This window comes from Cervus elaphus, chromosome 1, assembly GCF_910594005.1.
Source record: "Cervus elaphus chromosome 1, mCerEla1.1, whole genome shotgun sequence".
Lineage (NCBI taxonomy): Eukaryota > Metazoa > Chordata > Mammalia > Artiodactyla > Cervidae > Cervus > Cervus elaphus.
In genome coordinates this window covers 64,678,621-64,697,674 of record NC_057815.1, presented here as the reverse complement: position 1 = coordinate 64,697,674, position 19,054 = coordinate 64,678,621, and the positions used below count along the sequence as shown (strand labels likewise).

Sequence of the window (19,054 nt, the reverse complement as noted above, 5' to 3'; positions counted from 1 at the left end):
TTTTTCGATAATCCAGCTGATGCTGGCAATTTGATCTCTGGTTCCTCTGCCTTTTCTAAAACCAGCTTGAACATCTGGAAGTTCATGGTTCACGTATTGTTGAAGCCGGACTTGGAGAATTTTGAGCATTACTTTACTAGCATATGAGATGAGTGCAGTTGTGCAGTGTTTGAGCATTCTTTGGCATTGCCTTCCTTTGGGATTGAAATGAAAACTGACCTTTTCCAGTCCTGTGGCAACTGCTGAGTTTTCCAAATTTGCTGGTATACTGAGTGCAGCACTTTCACAGCATGATCTTTTAGGATTTGAAATAGCTTAACTGGAATTCCATCACCTCCACTATCTTTGTTTGTAGCGATGCTTCCTAAGGCACACTTGACTTCATATTCCAGGATGTCTGGCTCTAGGTGAGTGATCACACCATCATGATTATCTTGGTCATGAAGATCTTTTTTGTATAGTTCTGTGTATTCTTCCCACCTCTTCTTAATATCTTCTGCTTCTGTTAGGTCCATACCATTTCTTCCCTTTTTTGAGCTCATCTTTGCATGTAATGTTCCTTTGGTATCTCTAATTTTCTTGAAGAGATCTCTAGTCTTTCCCATTCTATTGTTTTCCTCTATTTCTTTGCACTGATCACTGAGGAAGGCTTTCTTATCTCTCCTTGCTATTCTTTGGAACTATGCATTCAAATGAATATATCTTTTTTTTTTTCTCCTTTGCTTTTAGGTTCTCTTCTTTTCACAGCTATTTGGTTTTTTTTTTTCCATTTATTTTTATTAGTTGGAGGCTAATTACTTCACAACATTGCAGTGGCTTTTGTCATACATTGACATGAATCAGCCATGGAGTTACATGTATTCCCCATCCCCATCCCCCTCCCACCTCCCTCTCCACCCGATTCCTCTGGGTCTTCCCAGTGCACCAGGCCCGAGCACTTGTCTCATGCATCCCACCTGGGCTGGTGATCTGTTTCACTATAGATAATATACATGCTGTTCTCTCGAAACATCCCACCCTCGCCTTCTCCCACAGAGTCCAAAAGTCTGTTATGTACATCTGTGTCTCTTTTTCTGTTTTGCATATAGGGTTATCATTACCATCTTTCTAAATTCCATATATATGTGTTAGTATGCTTCACAGCTATTTGTAATGCCTCCTCAGACAGCCATTTTGCTATTTTGCATTTCTTTTCCATGGGTATGGTCTTAATCCCTGTCTTCTGTACAATGTCACGAACCTCTGCCCATAGTTCATCAGGCACTCTGGCTATCATATCTAGTCCCTTAAAACTATTTCTCACTTTCACTGTATAATTATAAGGGATTTGATTTAGGTCATACCTGAATGGTCTAGTAGTTTTCCCTACTTTCTTCAGTTTAAGTCTGAATTTGGCAATGAGTTCATGATCTGAGCCACAGTTAGCTCCCGGTCTTGTTTTTGCTGACTGTATAGAGCTTCTCCACCTTTGGCTGCTTGGAGAGCCATAAATATGTTACCTGTGTGTATGGATCAGAGGAGCAGATGTTAAAAAGACAATTCTAATTATGGACTCCCTGGGGGTAATAGGTACCCCTGAGATCTTCTAGCAAATATATAAAATCTCAGCTTTTGGTCTCATCACTCTGAGATTCCTATTGTGACTAATTCTCTTCTAGCCCATAAACACTTCGTTTGAAGCAGGTGAGTCATATTTTATTGCTGTGGGGTATAATTTCAGCTAGGTGTACTGAATCTTAGGTGGTTAAAAATATTAGGACCATTGTCTAGAGTGAAGCAGAGAGACAAGAGCAGTTGTCTGTTGGAGCCACATTCACTGGCTAGCAAAATCAATTGTGTGCATTTCTTTCAAAGTCAAACTCGAGTGACTTTTTATTGGTAAATGAAATTGACCATGGTAGATGAATATACACCATGGAAATTGGCAAATACATTAAATCAGGGTTTAATTTTACTATATATATATATAGATACTTTTATATACATGCTATACATATATGCATATTTCATATATGCATACTATATATGTACTATTTATACATAGTATATATGTATATACTTATATATACATTTTATATATATGTAAGTGTGTATATATATATATACACACACACACATGTAGTGAGCTGGTTTACCAGCACACCACTGTTCCAGACTCAGAAATAAGGGCTGTCCAAGTAGAGTGGGAAGTGTTGCCTGTAGTGAAGATGTGCTGGGCACTGGGACTCTGTTTAGCTCTCAGGGTGCCAAAAATCCTTGAGTCCCTCCAGATAAGGCTCTGTATTTGCACTGGTCTGTACTGCTGTAAATATCTAAAGCATTTAAAGGATCTTATTCACAATTTCCTTGCCCTAATCCTCATTGCACCTATCCAATGTTTGCATTTTGTTGCTTCATGAAACATTTTGAGAATTTATATTGTACCTCAGTATGCTTGTTTCTGGAGATGCACAAAGAAAAGAAGTAATACTCAGGTCTCAGAAAGCTCCCAATTAATTGGTGGTACATTGACAGGTAATCAGATATGCTTCTATCTGAGAGAGGTCTTCTGATGATTAGACTCCTGGTGAAAATGTAGTGAAAGGAGTGGTTTATAGAGAGATGTATCAATAAGCATATTCCAATATATTAGGCAGATGATAAGTAATCTGAATAAAGTTAGTTCTCTCTGCAGCATGAGACAGGGAGGTGGAGGTGAATTGTCCAGAGAGAGGAAGGCAACTGAAGTCTTCATGAGGCATTTGAGAGATAATCATCGAATGATCCCAGCTAGACAATCAACAACTCTATCATACAACTTCACTTATAGACTCAATTCTTGTGCCCCTTAGCCTCTATTTTATGCTTCCCAGTAAAGAAAGCCTCTTTGCCCCTCTGAAAGTACCCAATGAGCATAACCATCTAAAATCTGGTCCTCTTCTGGCTCTTATTTTGCTTCATCTCTTTTTCCCGCTAGGTTTTCATCAGCATTGTATGAACAGCTGGCCACCAAACCTCAGTGCACCATCATATCTATTTTTACTTCTTCCATCTCCTTCAGGAGGATGGATGCCTTTCCTCAGGAGAGAATGGGTACTCAAAGTGCTTGTGTGGCCACAGACTGACCTGCTGGCAGTCACTGTCAGCAGGCACAACCTCACGAGCCTCTCCCGGCAATTTTTTCTCATGATTTATTTTCTATACAGTGCTTTACTTTTTTTAGTGCCTCATTCTTAAATTCAAGTGGGATTGTAAGATCTGTAATATAGGGTTATGGAATCCCTGCTTTTTAGCATAGCATTCTTGCGCAAGTTATGCCTATCATCTCCAGGCTTAACTTCACATGGGAAAAAACTTCCAGTATTCTGCTGGATAAGGAAAGTGGGACCTGGGTGAACAGGTTGAGAAAGAGGATCTAGGACTCTAACTGCTCTTAAAACAGATTTTCAACCAATAATGTTTTAAAACCTATTTTTATCCTTATTTAGAGAAGTATCTGATATCTCTAATTCTGGAAACTATCTGCATTCTTCAGTGAAAATTGCCTAGATTCTTGTTTTCATCCAGAAGTTATTCGTTTTTTCCCATTTGTTTGGTCAATAGTTGTCCACCTGCTTTCAAAACATTACCACTCCTTCTCTGCTATTGTGTTCTCTTCTGCTTTTTTGGTTTATGATATTTTTGTTATTTTACTGATATTTTGGCAGGATATTAGGAGGAAATAGAGGTAAATGCAGACATTTAATTTGATACAGTTAAGCAGAAAACCTAGGAAAACATATATAACTTGTATTTCTCTTTGTCTCTATTAGGAGAAATTCAGGATAAGTCCACATTAGCCTGTCTTAGGAATGGATGGCTTCAACGACAGTGGTGTTAACCATATAGTCTTCTATCTGCTGGGCATTCCAGGCCAAGAAGACCTACACCTGTGGATTTCCATCCCCTTCTTCATCTCCTATGTCGTTGCCCTCTTTGGAAATGGTCTGCTCATCTTCATCATCCTCATCAAGAGCAGCCTTCATGAACCTATGTATCTTTTCCTCTGTATGCTGGCTGCAGTTGACATTGTTTTTGCCTCAACCACAGAACCCAAGACATTGGCCATTTTCTGGTGTAACAGGAGGGAAATATCTCTTAATGGCTGCATTGCCCAACTCTACTTCCAGCATTCCTCCTTCATTTCTGAGTCAGGCATCTTGCTAATTATGGCATTTGACCGCTACATTGCAGTATGTTACCCACTGAGATACACCACAATACTCACCCACTCTCTGATAGGGAAAATTGGTGTGGCTGTTTTCTTGAGAGCACATTGTACCATTTTCCCCATAGTATTTCTTCTGAAGAGGCTGCACTTTTGCAGAAATAACATCCTCCCACATACATTCTGTGAACACATTGGCTTGGCCAAGTATGCCTGTGATGACATCCAAGTAAACATCTGGTATGGATTTTTTGTCTTGATGTCAACAGTGATCCTAGATATTGCCCTCATTTTTGTTTCCTATGTTCTGATTCTCCATGCTGTCTTCCACATTCCTTCCCAAGAGGCTCGTCACAAAGCTCTCAACACATGTGGCTCCCACGTCTGTGTCATCATCCTTTTTTATGGGCCTGGGATCTTCTCAGTCCTCACTCAGTGCTTTGGACGTGACATCCCACTACACATCCACATCCTACTGGCCAATGTCAGCATGCTTGCTCCACCTATGCTTAATCCCATCATTTATGGAGTCAAGACGAAACAGATACGACACCAAGTCGTTTACGTGTTGTTTAATAAGCAGAAATGACTTTGGGGATGACAGAGACTGGTTTCTCAGAAATTGTGGTCCTCCATGAAATGTACTTTGGCAGCAGTGAACAAGAGAACTAGTACTAAGTCAGCAGGAAAAATGACTCATGGAGTTACAGGCTCTGGAGTAACTTACTTGAGCCTGTGAGCCTTGCCTCTCAAATCAGTCTGAAAGCCGTGCCTGTGGGTTGACTGAGATACTTACAACTTATTATTTGGGAGTGGACAGGTTGTTCTCTGGCAGTCATGTCTAACTCAGTAATATTCAGTTCAACTTTGGGAATAGTCAAATGTAATATTAAGTCCCAATTAGATTAAAAAAAAAAGTAGGCTTTCTGTCTTGAGCTATGTTAAGTCCCAAGACATCTCACACATCTCTGGACACTCATGTAAAACCTTCATTGCTTCATATCCCTACTCAAAGTGTGATGGTAGTGAAGAGGTGCTATACTTCTAACTTTTGACTTTTGGGGATTGTTTCTCAAAGATCATTCCCTTCAAAATGGTACAGATAAATGCAGGCTTCCTTATCAGCAACCATTTCCACATCACTTTCATACAGCCTATTATTCAGTCTTAAGGAACTGCATATTTTTAACGTCTCCATGTTCAGTCATGTTTTCAGGTGTCTTGGTACATTTTCCCTAAATAATCCATTTGACTGGAATGTCCTCTACTTTTCACATTTTAATGAATTCTCACCATTTATCTTTCAAGGCTCAGCTTGGTGTCACCTATCCAATGAGGTAATTACAACCACTTCATCTCAAGGTGAAGTACTACTTTCTCTACAACATGAGATCATATTGTTTATACTTCTTTTGAAAACATTTTCATTTTATGTAAATATTCTATAGAAAATTAGTAAGATGAAGATTAAACTTGTACATGATTTTACTACCCAGAGAAATTTGCTGTTCATTTTGGTGTATAATCATCCAGGTTTTATGTATATACATATATATATATATATATACACATACTTGTAACAAATATAACTACATACATATTCATATCTTAGTTGTGACATGTGGCATCTAGTTCCCTGACCAGAGAGCGAACTCAGGCCCCCTGCATTAGGGGTGTGGAGTCTTAGCCACAGGACCACCAGGGAAGTTCCAAGCTTTACAATGATTTTAGCCTTAAGGAGGGATATCAAGATTTTAGACTCACCTGGAACATTGGAAAATTGCTTCAGAGAAGTTACTATTGATTTTCATTCTTGTGAAATACATGCCAAAATTTATTGCACCCTTCACTGCAGATGGTGATTGCAGCCATGAAATTAAAAGACACTTACTCCTTGGAAGGAAAGTTATGACCAACCTAGACAGCATATTAAAAAGCAGAGACATTACTTTGTCAAGAAAGGCCTGTCTAGTCAAGGCTATGGTTTTTCCAGTAGTCATGTATGAATGTGAGAGTTGGACTATAAAGAAAGCTGAGCGCCGAAGAATTGATGTTTTTGAACTGTGGTGTTGGAGAAGACTCTTCAGACTCCCTTGGACTGCAAGGAGATCCAGCCAGTCCATCCTAAAGGAAATCAGTCCTGGGTGTTCACTGGAAGGACTGATGTCAAAGCTGAAACTCCAATATTTTGGCCACCTGATACGAAGAGCTGACTCATTTGAAAAGACCCTGATACTGGAAAAGATTGAAGGCAGGAGGAGAAGGGGATGGCAGAGGATGAGATGGTTGGATGGCATCACTGACTCAATGGACACGAGTTTGGGTAAACTCCAGGAGTTGGTGATGGACAGGGAGGCCTGGTGTGCTGCAGTTCATGGGGTGGCAAAGAGTCCGACACGACTGAGCAACTGAACTGAATTGAGCTACTAGCTTCCCTAGTTGCTCAGATGTTAAAGAATCTGCTTGCAATGCAGGAGACCTGGGTATGATTCCTGGGTTGGGAAGATCTGCTGGAGAAGGGAATGGAAACTCACTCCAGTATTCTAGTCTGAAAAACTCCATGGACAGAGGAACCTGGTGGGCTACAGTCCACAGGCCTGCAGAGTCGGTCATGGCTGAGCAACAAACACAATACTAGCATTTAGTAAATAGTTCTATTTCTAGAAATTTGCTGCGTGATATGGTAAAATCATTTTTTCATTTTCTTTTACTCTGAATTTATTAATAGACACATTGAAGAATTTATATTGTGATTATTGCATATTGTATTTCTTTGTGGATTAATAGTAACAACTATTTATTGAATTTGCGCAAAACTTATTTTACACCTTATTTAATCGTCACGTCAGTTCAGAGTTGTTATTGTTTCTAGTCTTTCCATTTTACAGACTTGTAGTTTGAAGCTCAGAGAGGATATATAACTTCCCCAGGGTATTAATATTTATTGAAAGTATTTTCTCAGGTCGTTTAAATTTTAATTTCTTTAATTTTCGTTCTTTGGTTATTTTTGTTTTACTTAAAGAAATAAAATATTTTCAAATCCATCATTTTCTTTTATGGGTTTCATTGTTTTAATCTTGGACTATTTTCTTCAATCTAAGATTTGACTATTATTCTTAGATTTGTCTTCTATTTTTTATGGTATACACTTTTATATTTAATTTACAAGAATCTATGTAAATAAACAAAACTAAACAAAATAAAGAAAACAAAATTCAATGACCAATAAACAGAAAACTGAGGCATAATTACTAAATTTTAGTATGTTTTTCAGTTTTTATATGATTATATCTTTCTGTACAGGTATAGCTAAATTTTTTTCTGTAACATTATATGTTTGTTATGCAATAAAACTGTTGGAAACTTTCTAACATGTCATATGAGTTAAGGAATGAACAATATGGTTGACAAGTATTGTTCAAACCTTCTATATATATACCAATTTAAAATATTCAACAATTATTGGGAAAAGTTATTTTTCTCATAGTAATTATTACTTGCCAGTTTCTTGTAATTCTTGTAAGTTTTGCTCTGGAACAACTGGTCTTCTAAGCAGTTTTGAAATTGTAAGTATACTATTTAGTTGAATATGAATATAACTGAGTAAGTTCTCTATTGGTTTTCTTAGTAAACAATTTTATATCCTTTCTCCCAAGCATTGTGTTCCTATAAGGTTTTAAAGCTGATGACTTTTAAACCACATAAAATTTTATTTTTTCCATTATATCTGATAAGTTTTGAATTTTAATAGATGACTGTAGTCCAGTTACATTTCTTATGAAATAAGATATTTTAAAAAAAGCTCCATATCCTATTTCTTTTCTACAAGAAATTTAACCCTTCATTATTATTTTGTAACTCTGTTTCTTTGTGTCACATTTATCCTTTTTTTTTTTCTTTATTTTATTTTTTGGAAGATAATTGTTTTACAGAGTTGTGGTGGTCTCTGCCATACATAACATACAGTCTTATTTATATATATATTCCCCCTCCCTCTTGGGCCTCTCCTCCCCCTCATTTAACCCCTCTAGATCGTTACAGAGCACCAAGCTAAACTTCATGTGTTATGTAGCAGCTTCCTGCTGGTTATCTATTTTACACATGATAGTGTTTTTCTGTTAATGCTACTTGCACAATTTCTCCTAGCCTTTCCTTCCCCACTGTGCAGGACGCCTTTTTCTAATCTATCTTTAAATTTCTGATAATCCCTTCATTGTTGTTCTGTTGTTGTTCAGTCACTAAGTCATGTCCTACTTTTTGTGACCCCATGGACTGCAGCACACCAGGCTTCCCTGTCCTACACTGTCTCCCAGCGTTTGCTCAGATTCATATCCATTGAGCCAGCGATGCTATCTAACCATCTCACCCTCTGCTGTCTTCTTCTTTTCCTGCCTTCAATCTTTCCCAGCATCAGGGTCTTTTCCAATGAGTCGGCTCTTTGCATCAGGTGGTCAAAGTATTGGAGCTTCAGCTTCAGCATCAGTCCTTCCAATGAATATTCAGGATTGATTTCCTTTAGGATTGACTGGCTTGATTTCCTTGCAGTCCAAGGGACTCTCAAGAGTTTTCTCCAACACCACAGTTCAAAAGCATCAATTCTTGGCACTCAGCCTTCTTCCCAGTCCCACTCTCACATCCATACATAACTACTGGGAAAACTATTGCTTTGACTGTGTGGACCTTGGTCATCAAAGTAATGTCTCTGCTCTTCAATACACTGTCTAGCTTTGTCAGATCTCTTTAGATCTATCTAATAAATTGTTTAAACAATACACTATTTCAATTTCAAAGATTACTAAAAATTAATAGATTTTTTAACAGTAAGTTTAGGTTTACAGAAAAATTGAGTGGCAAGAACTGTGAGTTCCTATATACCTCCTACCCCTTTCCTCCTCCCTTGATAAGAGAGTTTTCCTGGTACATTTGTTACACTTAATGAACCAATGTGTTTTAGTCAGACATAAGTCATGTCTGACTCATGACCCTTTGGGCTGTAGCTTGCCAGGCTCCTCTGTTCATGGGATTTCCCAGGCAAGAATACTGCAGTGGGTTGCCATTCTCTTCTCCAGGGGATCTTCCTGACCCAGGGATTGAGTCCAGGTCGCATACATTGAAGGCAGATTCTTTACTATCTGAGCCAGCAGTGAAGACCCAATGATATTCAGCATCTTGTAATAACTTATAATGGAAAATAATCTGAAAATCCTAATGAAGTGTAAATCACTTTGATGTACACCTGGAACTAACACAATGTACTTCAATAAGAAAATATTCTTTGATGAGTATAGTTATATATAAACTTCTATATGTGTTCTGGATTATTTTATTTAAATATACAATGTTCAAAAGAAAGAAGTTGTTATAGCTATGTTTCTATTTCCATGTAGTTTTTGTTGATGCAAAACTTCCATACTTTAATAATTATTTGCTGTTCTATTTTTTTTACGAAGTTAAATTTTTTCATTGGTAACATGCTCTGTGCCAGGCAGTATGCAATACAAGAGTGAACAAGACACTGCCTTTGTAGAATTTATTATACAGAGACCAAAAACAAAATCCTCCAGTTAAGTGCTTTTTTTCATTAATACTTTGGTGCCATATATTTGGAACTTGTAGAAGTTCTTCATATTTTAAAGTTATAAGCCCATTTGGGGGCCATTTTTATTTCCAAATATTTCCCAGGTTTTTTTTTTTTCAAAATAATGCTCATTCATGTTCTTAAAGACTAGTGCTGCTTTGAGACTCATGCTATCTCCATTCTACTCTTCAGTGCTGTCTTAAGTTCCTCTCAATTCTCCCCAGAATGCATGCAAGTCATTATACTAGTACCATAGGGACTTTGGTGTCCACGTGGAAAACTTAATTCTTCATCCTGTGCTCTTGATTCTATTTCCTCCTAAACTCAGTTGCCTTTCCCTTAACTCCACTGTAGTTATGCACTCATAACCATTTCCTTGATACAAGAACCTACGTATTTACCTTTGACAGAAAATCTTGCCTGCTAAATCAGAACTAATCAGTAAGAAACTCACAGAAATTCAAGATACTAAAATTTAAAACACATCTATATCCAGCACATACATGCACATATCTGTTCCCACCATCCTTTTCTTCCATCTTGCTGGAGGAACTGTCTCTCCTACCAAGAAATAATTCCTCTGTTTATTTTCTGGACACCAATAAGAAATGTTAGGTTGAGCATTCAGAGCCATGAACATGCAAAGCATTATTTGTGCAAAAAATTGCAGTAATTGTATTGTCTGGGGGGAAAAAAAAACACTGAGAAATTAACCAGTAGCTGTCCTGGTGAGGAGAATCCATTGAGATGTCACATGAATATATGAAAAACACCCAATATCAGCATATTTCATTAAGGAAATGCAAATTAAAACAACAATGAAATACCACTACATACCTACTAGAATGGTTAAAACCTAATACACTGACAATAGTAAATGCTGTTTAGAGTATGGATCAATAGGACTTTTACTCATTGCTGGCAGAAATGAAAATGGTAAAGCCACTTTGGAAATGGCTTCTACAGTTCTTCAATTTCTTATAAAGCTAAACATACTCTTACCACATGATCCAGCAAGCACACTTCTTAGTATTTAACCAACGAGTTGACAACTTATGTATACAGAAAAGCCTACACACAGATATTTACAGAAACTTTATGCATAATTGCCAAATTTTGGAAGCAACCAAAATATCTTTGAACAGGTGAATAGATAAACAAACTCTGGTACATCCAAACAATGGAATATTATTCAACAATAGAAAGAAGTGAGATATGAAGCCACAGAAAGATGTGGGGGAAATTTAAAAGCACTATGCTAAGCAAAATAAGGTGATCTGTAAAGGTACCTACTGTATGATATAAATCTTATGAAATTCTGGAAAAAGGGAAAACTACAGAGACAGTAAAAAAAAAAATCTGTGGGTTTCAGGGATTCTGAGGGAACAGAAGAGGGATAAATAGGAGGCTTGCAAGTATTTTTAAGTTTTTGAAAATATTCTGAAAGGCACTATAATGGTGTACACATGTCACTATACATTTTTTTAAAACCCCTAAATTATACAACACAAAGAGTGTACCCTGATATAAGCTACAGACTTTCATCAATAATAATGTATCAGTATTGGTTCATTAGGGCTTCCCAGGTGACTCAGTGGTAAAGAATCCGCCTGCCAAGCAGGAGACACAGAAGACTCAATCCCTGGGTCGGGATTGGAGAAGGAAATGGCAACCCACTCCAGTATTCTTGCTTGGGAAATCTCATGGAAAGAGGAGCCTGGCGGGCTGCAGTCTATGAGGTTGCAAAGAGTCAGACTCCAAATCTTCTCTCGCAACTCCTTTCTCTCCTAAGTTCATATAACCTATCAGGCACACTTTCCACAGGAGGCTTCCAGCACTCAGACAAGAAGGGTTAAGGACTTTCTGGTTATGTCACTGAGGAGACCAGCAATAGAGGAGATCCTGGGGGAAAGAAAGACAACATGAGTAAGACCATGGTCCCCAAAGATGCTCAGAGAACAAATAACTTGCCCTGCAGTTTCTCCTCCACCTTGATCTCCTGGCCACTGAACAGTCTGCTGGCCATGGGAACACCAATCTAGGCAGGGGCATGACTCCAGTCTGTGGTTCCAAATGGCTATGATGACAGTTTGGGGTGAGGAGAGATGTAGGTTGGTACTGACCAGGGTAGCCTGGTGCCTCTTTGGGTCCTTCTGCCTATGGGCAGGAATGGTGGGGATAAAGGAGGTGGGAAATGCTGAGTTTATTAATGAGAGACATGGGAAACAATAATGGATTGCCTTCACCATTTGGTCACCCAGTAGAGGCTCTGTTTGGAATTCTCCGTCCCTTGAGAGCAGAGTCAGAGGGCAGACCAAAATGTGTCTGCAGAAGCTTTGTGGTATGGTGGAAATAGTGGAATGAGAAGCAAGAAATCTTAGCTCAGTTCCTCTGTGACCTTGGGAAAATTGCCTTTCCTTCATAAATAATAAATCATACAAGATTATTTTAAAACAGGGATCACCAAAAAGTTTTTATAGAGTAACAGCAAATATTTTAAGTTTTGAACATGGTCTCTGTTGCAACTACTCAATCTGTCCCATGAAAGCTGTCATAGACAATATGTAAATAACTGGGCATGGCTGTGTTTCAATAACATTTTATTTATAAAAGAAGGTGGTGGGCAGGATTTGGCCCACCGGCTGCAGTTTAATGATTGCTGATATAAATTGCCAACCAGTGTTGATATTTTACATCTCTGATTCATGTTTGGGCAATTCCAGAGGGAACTGGTGAAGCAGGAGGTTATCTTGTGAATCGCATTCCCAGAGACAATTCTTCCTTCTAGCATAGATTAGAGAACTGTCAGGCTGGAAGCAGGGGCAAGAGCTGAATAAACTTTGGAATATCCACCTCCTTGAGGAAACTGATTTAATGAGAGGAGAGCCAGTATACTGAATGGAGATTGGCAAAGTTATGACTTAGATAAGTGAGAGTGAGTTTGAAGGGGTAATGACTATGAGTTTGGGTGGGTATATATACGAAGGAAAATTTAAAACTCTGTGTGTGTGTGTGTGTGTGTGTGTGTGTACTTATGGTGAAGGGGTGTTTTGTGTGAACAGGGAAAATGTGTGTTAGTATGTAAATCATCAAAATTTGTATGAGTAAATAGTGTGTGTTGTGACTGTATAAATGAATGTGTCTGATGATACGGTAATACGAATGGAAGATTGTGTGTAAGTGGATCTGTAGCAAGCAGAGCTGGAATTGAACTCAGGTAGGTCTAAAGTCCATATAATTTTTCCTATATTATATTGTTTATATGTCTTAGACATTCTGGTGAAATAAGAGAATGAGAAGGGAGTGGAGAGGACACCAAAGAAAAGTGGTTAGGTAATCAACAAAAAAAATGTCTGTTTCTAAAACTAATGGAAGGTTTGACTCAATAATCTGGGACTCAAATATCAGCTTAGCCTCTAACAGGTTGTTTGACTTTGGGCTGTTGCTTATCTGAGATTAGCTTCTTCTTGCATGAACTAGTGATACTTTCAATTCCATAGGTTTTGTACAATAATTAGAAATAATAAATACATCTAACAGTAGTAATGGTTGCTATCATCAAAGAAGTATTAATGACAGAAATTGGATATTACTAGCAATAAGAAATGAAAAGTAATATTAGATTTGGCAACCATGATATGACAGATTATTTTAGAAAAGGAAGATTTATACATAGTAGTGTATATATGTCAATCCCAATCTCCCAATTTATCCCACCCATCTTTTCCTCATATGTTTGTTCTCTACATCTGTGTCTCTATTTCTGATTTGCAGATAGGTTAATCTGTACCATTTTTCTAGATTCCACATATATGCATTAACATACAATATTGTTTTTCTCTTTCTGACTTACTTCATTCTGTACTAGATTGGAATTAACATATACACACCACTATGCACAAAACAGACAATTAATGAGACCCTATTGTATAGCAGAGGGGGGGAAAAAAGAAGATGCAATCTGTTTTTAGGACATATATTAAAGTGCAAATTGCTCGGTCGTGTTTGACTCTTTGCAACCCCATGGACTATATAGTCCATGGAATTCTCCAGGACAGAATACTGGAGTGGGTAGCCTTTCCCTTCTCCAGGGGATCTTCCCAACCCAGGGATTGAACCCAGGTCTCCTGCATTGCAGGCGGATTCTTTGCCAGCTGAGTCACAAAGGAAGCCTAAGAATACTGGAGTGGGTAGACTATCACTTCTCCAGGGGATCTTTCTGACCCAGGAATTGAACTGGGGTCTCCTGTATTGCAGGTGGATTCTTTACCAACTGAGCTAACAGGGAATATTAAGTTAACCTTAAAAATGCATTCCAATATACATTCAGTTCAGTTCAGTCACTCAGTCGTGTCCGACTCTCTGCGACCCCACGAATCGCAGCACGCCAGGCCTCTCTGTCCATCACTAACTCCCGGAGTTTACTCAAACTCATGTCCTTCGAGTAGGTGATGCCATCCAGCCATCTCATCCTCTGTCGTCTCCTTCTCCTCCTGACCCAAATCCTTCCAAGAATCAGGGTCTTTTCCAGTGAGTCAACTCTTCGCATGAGGTGGCCAAAGTGTTGGAGTTTCAGCTTCAGCATCAGTCCTTCCAATGAACACCCAGGACTGATCTCCTTTAGGATGGACTAGCTGGATCTCCTTGCAGTCCAAGGGACTCTCAAGAGTCTTCTCCAACACCACAGTTCAAAAGCATCAATTCTTTGGTGCTCAGCTTTCTTCACAGTCCAACTCTCACATTCATACATGACTACTGGAAAAACCATAGCCTTGACTAGATGGACCTTTGTTGGCAAAGTAATGTCTCTGCTTTTTAATACGTTGTCTAGGTTGGTCATAACTTTCCTTCCAAGGAGTAAGCGTCTTCTAATTTCATGGCTGCAATCACCATCTGCAGTGATTTTGGAGCCCCCAAAAATAAAGTCAGCCACTGTTTCTACTGTTTCCCCATCTATTTCGCATGAAGTGATAGGTGCAGACAAATACTGTTTGATTCTACTTATACAAGGTACCTACATAATCAAATTCTTAGAGTCAGAAAGTACATTGGCAGATGCCAGGGGCTGGGGGTAAGAGTGGTGGGGGAGGAAATGGGGAGTTAGCGTTTAATAGGGACAGAGTTTCAGTTTAGAAAGATAAAATATTTGGAGGATGGATTATGATGAGAGTCGAACAACAATGTGAATGCACTTAGTCCCACTGAAACGTGCAGCCAGATATGGCTAAAGTAGTATGCTTTATAATATGTGACCTACCACAATGAGAAGCACTGAAAAAGGAAAAGGAAGTTTTAGGTGTTGTAAGTAAAATGGCATGGGGTAAAGATTGGGAGGGTGGTAAGGGGATAAATGAAGAGAGAGTGCAGCCAGCCCTGCTTTTCTGAAACCGAGGTGAATGGGGGAAGAGACACAGTAAGGAGAAGGAGTCAGCAGAGAGGGAGAGTTTGAAATGACCAGAGTGACAGATTAATGGAGAGACGCTTCGGGTCCAGTGCACAGATGGAGAGCTGAGCCTTGAGTGGGAGAAATAGGAAGACAATTCAAATATAAATTTGTAGCTGGCAGAGTGAGGGCGGTTAAGGGAATTAACAGATATTTTTTTCCTTGAACCAGGAACCAGGAAATCGCAATCACCTGATGAAGGGGACCCAGGTGGAGTGAGGTGGACATGGTGTGATTTTCAAAGCATCTCGTGGGTAGCCAAATCCTAGCTTCACCTTTACTAGCCAGGTGACCTTGCGTACGGGGGATGAAAAACTCTAAGCTCTGTTTGCTCTCCATCAGTAAAATGGGAAAATGACTATAGTCATTTCCTGCTATGTTGATTGAGAAAATGCACGTGTAGCCCTTAGAATAGAGATACTCTCAATTGATCTCGTCCCTGGTCCCTGTTCTCCAACCTGCCTCCTCCCTTCTACATCCTTCCTACACAGCAGGGCCAGAGAGAGAGTGACCTCAAATACAAACTTCACCATGCCCCCCTCTCACGGCAAACCCTTCAGTGGCTCTTCCTGCTTCAACATAAACCCCAAACTCCTTACATCAGTACCCAGAACCCTCAGTGAGTTGACCCCTACTTCACTGCCTCACATTATTTCCTATCATTTCGTGCCATGTCCTCCAGGCTATAGTAACCCTGAATCATTATAATTTCCCTACAAACTCCTTGTCCTTTCAGATCTTTGTGACTTTGTTCATGTTCTTCTTCCTCACATGACTTTACCTGGCAAACTCTTTATTTAATTTTTTAAGGTTCAACTCAGAGTGGCAACTTTAGAAATCCTTTTCTGAACTTCTAGGAAGCTTTCCATGTTTCCACAGCTCCTCCTTTTCCTCTAACCTATCTGTATTGTATAGATATTTTGTTTAATTGTCTGACTCTTCTCAGGGAGGTCCTCCAGGAGCCATGGTATGTGTTCAGTAAGGTTTGTTAAATTGATAATGAACTCAGTTACCATTTTCCTTTTGAGATGTAGATCACATTCTGATAAGGTGGAAAATGCAGGGTTATTCACAGCTCTCAACTGTTTATAAATGCTAAGGTCTATGGCATTCTAGAGCTGGGAGAACTCACTTAGAAATATCTAATCCAGAGTCTCCCTGACTTTAGTTTTAAAGTGACAAATAAAAGAGAGACCCAGAGCAGGGAACTAATGTTACCAAGATAACATAGCTGTTGAATAGAATGGCAAGGACTTTTAACCCATGTTTCCTTGTTTCTAATCAGGACCATTTCCACTTCTTATCCAGAGAAAAGTGATCTGTTTCCATTGCCCCCACTCCAGCTCCAGTCACCTGTTTGGAAAGAGAAAAGAGATGACTGCCAAATCCCATACACCAACATCCAGATGACTCATCCTGGCCATGGCAACCCCCAACCACACTAGTCCCAGCCATTCACTCTTCATTCTGCTGGGGATCCCTGGCCTGGAAGACCAGCACACATGGATCTCCCTCCCATTTTTTCTTTCCTACCTTGTTGCTGTCCTAGGGAATAGCCTCCTTGTCTTCATCATCATGACTGAACGCAGCCTCCATGAGCCCATGTACTTCTTCCTCTGCATGCTGGGTGTGGCGGACCTCATCCTGTCCAATACCACCGTGCCCAAAGCCCTGGCTATATTCTGGTTCCATGCTGGAGAGATTTCCCTTGATGGTTGTGTCACCCAAATCTTCTTCATCCATGCCACCTTCATTGCTGAATCAGGAATTCTGTTGGCCATGGCATTTGACCGCTATGTAGCCATCTGTGACCCATTGCGCTATACCACAGTGCTCAGTCAGGCAGTAATCATAAGGGTTGGTCTGGCTGTGGTCCTGAGGAGTTTCTCTGTGATCCTTCCAGATGTGTTCCTGGTGAAAAGACTGCCTTTCTGCCATAGCAACATGCTACCACATACCTACTGTGAGCACATGGCTGTTGCCAAATTTGCTTGTGCTGATATTCGTGTCAATGTCTGGTATGGCTTGTCTGTCCTTCTCTCTACTGTAGTGGTAGATGCCTTGCTCATCTTAGTTTCCTACATCTTCATCCTCAATGCAGTCTTCCGCCTTCCCTCCCAAGGAGCTCGGCAAAAGGCCCTAGGCACATGTGGCTCCCACCTTGGTGTCATTTCCATGTTCTACTTGCCTGGTATTTTTACCATAATCGCCCAGCGATTTGGGCATCAGGTTCCTCCTTATATCCACATTCTGCTGGCAAATGTCTGCATGTTAGCTCCTCCTATGCTAAACCCCATCATTTATGGTGTTAAGACCAGGCAGATTCGAGAATGTGTGGTTAGTACTTTGTCTTCACCGTGGAAACTCTACTGAGTTTGTATGACAGGTGATATGATTACCAACATAGGATCTTGCAATTCCTTTGCTTACTTTGTAGAGATTTATCAAGTTATGGTTGTGTTGACTGTGAACAAAACGATTTGTTGTGATTTTGAAAGACTGAATGCAATGTTATCTTGAGAAGGGTAGTATTTAGGAAAGAGCATGAACCGTTGGATCAAAATTACATTTGAGTACTGGATTTTCCAAAAGTGATGCATTTGACCTTGGGGAAGTCAGCTTATTTTCTTAAAGACTTCTCAGTGTATGCATAGGGCCCCAGAAAAACAGAAATATCAAAACCAAACTAAGTCATATTAAACAATGAGAATTATTTCCTATAATAAACTTATCTACTAAAACATCTAGACAGAATACATATTCATTTAATAATATATACATTTGAGGTATAACAAACTTTTATTCTGAATTAGAAATGGGACCAGTGGAACAGAAAAAAGAGCTCAGAAATAAACCCTTGCATATTGGTCAGTGAAACTTTAACAAGGATGTCAAGAATTCTCAAAAAGGACAACCTTTTAATAAATGGTATTAGGAAAATTGGATATTCCTATACAAAAGATTGAAATTATGTCCTTACCTTACACCATAAACAAAAGTTAACCTGAAGTGAGTTAAAGACTTAACTCTAAGTCCCCAAACTGTAAAAATCTTAGAAGAAAATATGGAGAAAAACTTCTTGGCATCAGTCTTGGCAATGATTTTCTTGATATCACACAAAAGCAAAATAAGAAGTGGGACTACACCAAACTGAAAAGCTCCTGCGTGCGTGCTCAGTCGTGTCTGACTCTTTGTGACCCCATGGACTGTAGTCCACCGGGTTCCTCTGTCAACAGGATTTTTCAGGCAAAAATACTGGAATGGGTTGCCATTTCCTCCTCCAGGGGACAGTCCCGACCCAGGGATCAAACCCATGTCTCCTGTGTCTCCTGCATTGACAGGCAAATTCTTTACTACTGAGTCACCTGGGAAGACCCCATAAGCTCCTGCACAGCAAAGTGAATAATCAGTAAAGTGAAAAGGTAATTATGGAATAGGGGAAAATATTTGCAAACCATATATCTGCTAAGGGGTTGATATCCAAATATATAAGGAACCAATGAAACTCAGTTAGCAAAACTCAATAGTAAAATAACACACACACACACACAAAATCAAAAAGAAATAACCTGACTAAAAAATAGGCAAAGACCTGATGAGACATTTTTTGAAGAAGACATACAGTCAATAGGAACATGTAGAGATTCTCAACATCACCAGGGAAATGTGAGTTAAAACCACAATGAGGTATCAACTCAAACCTGTTAGAATGGATATTATCAAAACTATAAGAGATGACAAATGCTGGCAAGGATATGGAGAAAGGGGAACCATTGTGTGGTGTTGATGGGAATGTAAATTTGTGGAGCCAATATGGAAACAGTATGGATGTTTTTAAAAAATTAAA

At 39.2% G+C, this 19,054-nt stretch overlaps 2 protein-coding genes across 2 annotated transcripts; both read left to right on the top strand.

Annotated features, from left to right (window-relative positions):
• The first annotated feature begins 3,830 nt into the window (after positions 1-3,830).
• On the top strand, positions 3,831-4,775 carry LOC122704453 (olfactory receptor 52B4-like). Its single transcript, XM_043919220.1, has one exon. The coding sequence runs from the start codon at positions 3,831-3,833 to the stop codon at positions 4,773-4,775; it is 945 nt and encodes a 314-aa protein (XP_043775155.1).
• Positions 4,776-16,629: 11,854 nt separating this feature from the next.
• LOC122704409 (olfactory receptor 52B4-like) lies at positions 16,630-17,580 on the top strand. Its single transcript, XM_043919089.1, has one exon. The coding sequence runs from the start codon at positions 16,630-16,632 to the stop codon at positions 17,578-17,580; it is 951 nt and encodes a 316-aa protein (XP_043775024.1).
• The last annotated feature ends 1,474 nt before the right edge of the window (positions 17,581-19,054 follow it).